This window comes from Phalaenopsis equestris, unplaced genomic scaffold (genome assembly GCF_001263595.1).
Source record: "Phalaenopsis equestris unplaced genomic scaffold, ASM126359v1 Scaffold000251, whole genome shotgun sequence".
In the NCBI taxonomy this organism is placed as follows: Eukaryota; Viridiplantae; Streptophyta; class Magnoliopsida; order Asparagales; family Orchidaceae; genus Phalaenopsis; species Phalaenopsis equestris.
The window spans coordinates 1300737-1306343 of NW_018164693.1; the positions used below are offsets into that span (position 1 = coordinate 1300737).

Genomic DNA, 5607 nt, shown 5'->3' on the forward strand with positions numbered 1-5607 from the left:
GCAAAATCCATCGCCGGCCCTTTCTCCTGCAGTATTTTTTTCTTCCCTGTTAAAACATCAGGGCTCATGCAATATCTTTCTTCCCTGCCAAAGCGTAGGGGAAGCTGCGTTTCCGGCCGGTCATTTCTCCTGCAGCATTTTTTTTTCTTTGCCCAAGAGTCAGGGGGAGCTGCGTTTCCAACCAATCATTTCTCCTGCAGTTGTCTCTTTCTCTGCAAAACTCAAAATTCAACAAAGTATGAATCCAACAAATTCAGCCAAGCCTAAATCTCTCTTCTACGTTGAAACATATGACTGACAAAACTCAAAATTCAGCAAAGCCTGAATCCAACAAATTCAGTCAAGCCTGAATCTCTCTTCTACGCCGAAATATATGACAGACAAACTGAAAATTCAGCCAAGCCTGAATCTAGCAAATTCAATAATCCAAACGACCAATTTTTCTTCACTACTTAGCAAGTTATGAATTATTAACATACATTCCAAACTTGAGGGGGAGTGTTAAGAATTATAATAGGAAATAATTTATTCCTATAAGAAGTTATGAGGAATAAATTATTTCCTTAATATAAGGAGATATTTCCTTTTCTATTTTATATTTATTTCCTTAGATTAAGAATTATTTGGTTTCCTATTTTATGTTATTTCATATATCTTCTAATAATTAATATGAATTAATTATTGGAGATATTATATGATATATTTTTCCTTTCATATCATTTCTTTTTTATTATTTTTCCTATTATAGAGTTATTGTAAGGGTTATTTATACTCTCGTTCATATCAATGAAATAAATATGAAGTATTCCACTTTATTCCTCGTTATTCTTAATTTCATCAACAGGTTCTTCTGAAATGTGTATGTAATTTAAGTAATGGATGCTTCTAGACTACTTATTACATTTTATCGATGTTATTTGTACCAGAAATGTATATTTTTGTTTGTGAAAGTTAAAATTTTACAAAATCATTAAAATATAATATCTTTTAGGATGTGCTTTCTTTTGGTAATTATTATATTTGGCGTGTTATGATTTATAATATGCCAAGTATTTGAAGCATGTTCGTTGTAGTTCAGAAAGTAGTTTTATTAAGCTTTCAAAGTTCGTTGTTAGCAGGAGTTTGATTAGAGGATTAAACATGCCATTTTTATATTATTGGAATTTGATAATTGTTATAGTAGTTGCTACTTTCATATATTAATAGTAGCTTTATTTATTTGTAATATTTCATGTTTTTTGGTATGATAATGTAACTGGCTAAGAATATGCTGTAACATAACACTCAATTATCAATGATTTTTCTTATGATTAGTTTAATTAATGAGCTTTTGAAGTTCATAATTACAGTAATTGTAACATGCTTGTATGATTTAACAGCAAAATCAAGATGGCATATGGTGGTAAATGTTGATTTTGTTTGTTAAGTTTGCTAATGAAAATGAAATGTTTATGATTTTGGGAAAGTTGCAAACATTATTTGAATTACATTTAATTATTTCAATTTTATTAATTCTTTTCAGTTTCGTTGATTAATGATCACTTAGATTCTAGTTTTACAAATTTTAACTTTCCATTATTTAGATTAAGGCTTCAAAGGTGAGGAAGGATTTTAAATGAAAAGTCGAGATGTTTTGGATAGATCCCACCGATGCAAAGTTTAGTGTCATCTATTTTGTTCGCTCGAGGGTAGCTTCATGAATACTCAGCATTTCGACTGTGACAAGATTTACCTCGTAATGTCGCACAGAGCAGTTTATATGAGAATTGAATGTAGTAAAAATTTGAGTTCACAAAAGATGTAATCATATGTGCATGGTGATAAACATACAAGTAATCCAACGACACTCATCCATATCGTGGAGTGAGGTGCAAAATCATGTAAAAGGTTTAATGAGAATAAATCATCAAACAAGTAGATGTTCAAGAAAAACCTATGCATTGACAATAAATGCATCATTATTCACCCAATGAGAAGAAAAGCAATGTCATGATCATTTTGCTGCATATCATACAATTCCTATTCATACACATATCTAAAATCTAACTTTTATTTTATACATTTATGCCACCAAGTCTTTAACTTAAAAAAAATATCAATTCTTTAACTTAATAAAAATACACCTTGTCGTGCATATAAAAGGTGGTATGTAAAAATTAAAGTTTAGATCTTAAATATGTAAATACTTAGGAATGGGGCGGTATGTAAGATATCAAGAGAGACCAAAATCCACACATGTAAATATTTGTTTCAAAGACAAAAAAGCAATTGAAGTTTTCCGATCTCCCACAAACAAACACAGTCACAAAAAATGAAACGTCAGAGATTTCTAGATTCTGCAAACCAAAGCTGCAACGACTCCGAATTTCCTGAATCGCATAGGCCCGAGCCATAAGCCCTTCAGATTTTTAATCACAAAGCCACCACGCATTTTATATGTTTCAACATGAGATTTTCAAAGTTTCAGAACTTTCACAAAACAAAGCCGCAATAGTTTCATAATTTCCAGAACTATATTTGTAAAATTTTCAAATTTTCATCAAGCAAAGTCGTCACGATTCCAAATTTTACAAAATGAGATTTATGAAGTTTCCGGATCGCATAAACCAAAGCCATAAAAATTTCAGATTTTTAAACAGAAAGCCACTGCGTATTTCATATTTTCCAACATGAGATTTTTGAAGTTCCCAGATTTTCACAAAACAAAACTACCACATTTCATATTTTCTAAAAGAATGAATCACATAAGTTTGAGATTCTCATATGCAAAGCCAACACACATTTCATTTTGTCTAAAAACAAAGCTTTTGAGGTTTACAATTCTTCATAAAACAAACTACAACAATTTCAGATTTTTCCGATGGGAGATTCGAAAAGTTTTCAAACTTCAGACTATTCTGGCTCTGGAGGGCGGCACAAACTCCAAAGTTCAACTACGGGCGAGGGCCGACCGGGAATCAGAGGGGAAAAGGCATGCGATCGAAGAGACAGTGTCGCCCTACCTTCGTCTAATGACAAGGAGTCGCTTGGATGGATGGCGCTAGCAACGTCTTGGGAAGCTCGAAAGGGAAGTATCTGATGGTGGATACCCGGCTAGACCAATCGTTCCTCTTTAGTATGTAAATCCATAAATATGGTTGTAAATGTTGAAACATATCATTGTCTTTTTTAATAAAAAAGGGTTTATTGGATTTCTTTTTATGTTTTTTATTGTATTTTATATTCTTTCTATATGTATTTTTCTTGGTACATTCATTTTGAAATGATTTTTTTTTGTTATCGTAAAGAAGTTCATAGCTGGACCGAGGTTCTTTTTTATGTCTATATATCTTTTTTTTGTAGAACATAAATGTTTGGTTTTTCTTCTTGTACAACCATGTTGTACATAACGTATCTTTGATATTTTTCAATATCATTTTTTTTCGAAAGTCAAAGCTTTCTATGTCTCCTCTATGTTGATTTAACTTATTCAATGGGTAACAATATGGTTTCATTTGTGCATTTTGTCAGCACCAAATCTAGATGTGTATTACAACTCAAACAACATAGTATCCTTAGAATATTAAATATTACATATATCCTTAGAATATTAAATATTACATATGACAAACTACTCCAAATAATAAAAAAATAAAGCTTACAAAATATATAAACGTAATTATGTTTGCAACCTACCTATAATCTTTAGTCTATAATATCATCACCAGCAAGAGAAACAAATATGACATCTGAGTTATTCAAGTTACTACTTTACTTGTTCTCTATCTTCAAGATTTTTTCTGATTTTCAGTAACAAAAAATTATTTCAATCCTAAACCCTAAATGTTGTACAGTTTTTTTTATATTTGCTTTCAAATTTTTGGTACGTTATTTTCGTAAGTTATTAACTACATCAATACCCCTAAAACGGGCTGGGACGGGCCACACTGTTTCTTATGAATTAATTAGAATAAAATAATAATAATAATAAAATCTTTGACATGTGGCAATTTCGATTTGAATTCCGCACGTAGCTCTACATGAATTATCCACACGTAATTTTTCTTCCATTTTGAGAGGAGAATGGTTTTCAAGTTTGTGATGGATGTACCAAATATATCCATGGTATGGGTTATTTGGGTTTAAGATGAGAAGATGGTTTCGTTGGTCTATGGTCGCTTCTACCATGAAGATAGGTACTTATGCATTACAATAATGGAGAATTGTGTAAAAAATGTAAATAAGAAAATAATAGCAATAAAAGAATCTATTTGCTCATTATATTCCATACTACTAATTAATGTATAAAGTGCATGCTTATACTATATAGAGCTTTAATTGGTTACACTATGATTGAAGCTATAATGCTAGCTGGATGACTACAATTGCATATAGCATGGGCGTGCATTATTTGGTCTAAACCTAAAAATCAACCGAACCAATCAAGTTTGGTTGGTTCGATTTGGTTTCAAAGTTGGATTTCGGTTTTCGGTTCAGTTTTAATTTTCATTCAGTCGAACAAACCGAAAAACTGAAATTTTTTTTAAAATTTTATTATATTTTAATTTCATGTTGAATAAACTTAAAAAAATAAAAAATATTATTATATGTAATAGTTGATTGAAATAAATAAAATATTCATGAAATCAAATCGATATTATGTGAACAAGAAATGTAATCCATAATGTTTGTTATAAGCCAAATTTCAATAAACTATGAAATTTCAGTTTTTTCATAACCGAAACCGTTTCGGTTCGATCGGTTTGGATTTAGCTAAATTTATATTGGGTTGGTTTTCTGGATTATGGATTTCAGTTATAATTGATTTGACCAATTTTAAAACTGATTTATTGGTACGGACCGAATGCTCAACCCTATATAGCATAAGATCGTCATCATACAATAATAAAAAAAACAATTGGAAATGTAGTTATAGATGCAGCACTAGCAGAATAAAATTACAGTTTCAGACATTTTTAGAGAACAGAGTCATGAAACGCAACTAATATCGCATCATTTCAAACTCAAGGTGAATGGTTTCTTGACGGACTGATCAGACAAACAAGAGTAAGTACGTACCTCAGTAACAGGTGCAACCTTGAAAAGTCCCTTCAATGCTTCCGGTAAAAGAAAAGGTGAAATCAGTGATCCGAGCGACGTCGAAGAAAAGGTGGAGGTAGATAATTGTATCAATGAAGCTCCATCCATCGGGGTCCCAATTGAAGATGTGATGCTGGAGGGATTAAAAGGGCTGGATGACAAAGTGATCCAAAGGTCGGGCGAGGACGATGCTGACCTCCGAGTTTATCAGGCAGGTAGCATGTTATGGCCAAGGCCAAAGGAAGAGGCCACCAATTCCGTCCATTGGAATAATGCATTGCCACCGTGATTGGCGAGGGTTACTTCCAGAGTAACAGGGAAAACAACTTGTTACTGAGGTATTGTTGCCCCAGCAGACGAGAGGCCAAGAGACTAGCCAAATTGGAGATCTCCACGTGGAACGTATTCTTACGTGGCTCCACTGTAGCTCTTGGTCTATTTCCGTGGTGTTGGTCACACGACGTAGGCCTTTGATATTTTAATATTACAATGCAAGAATCAGTATGATGTGATATATATATATATATA

At 32.2% G+C, this 5607-nt stretch overlaps 1 protein-coding gene across 1 annotated transcript in view; it reads right to left on the reverse strand.

Annotated features, from left to right (window-relative positions):
* Nucleotides 1-5517: 5517 nt before the first annotated feature.
* Nucleotides 5518-5607, reverse strand: part of LOC110024244 — an 8672-nt gene continuing 8582 nt past the window's right edge. Inside the window, exon 2 of the mRNA XM_020724102.1 lies at nucleotides 5518-5547. Coding sequence (XP_020579761.1) covers nucleotides 5533-5547 — 15 coding nt within the window. The 3' untranslated portion in view covers nucleotides 5518-5532. The remainder of the gene's footprint in view (nucleotides 5548-5607) is intronic.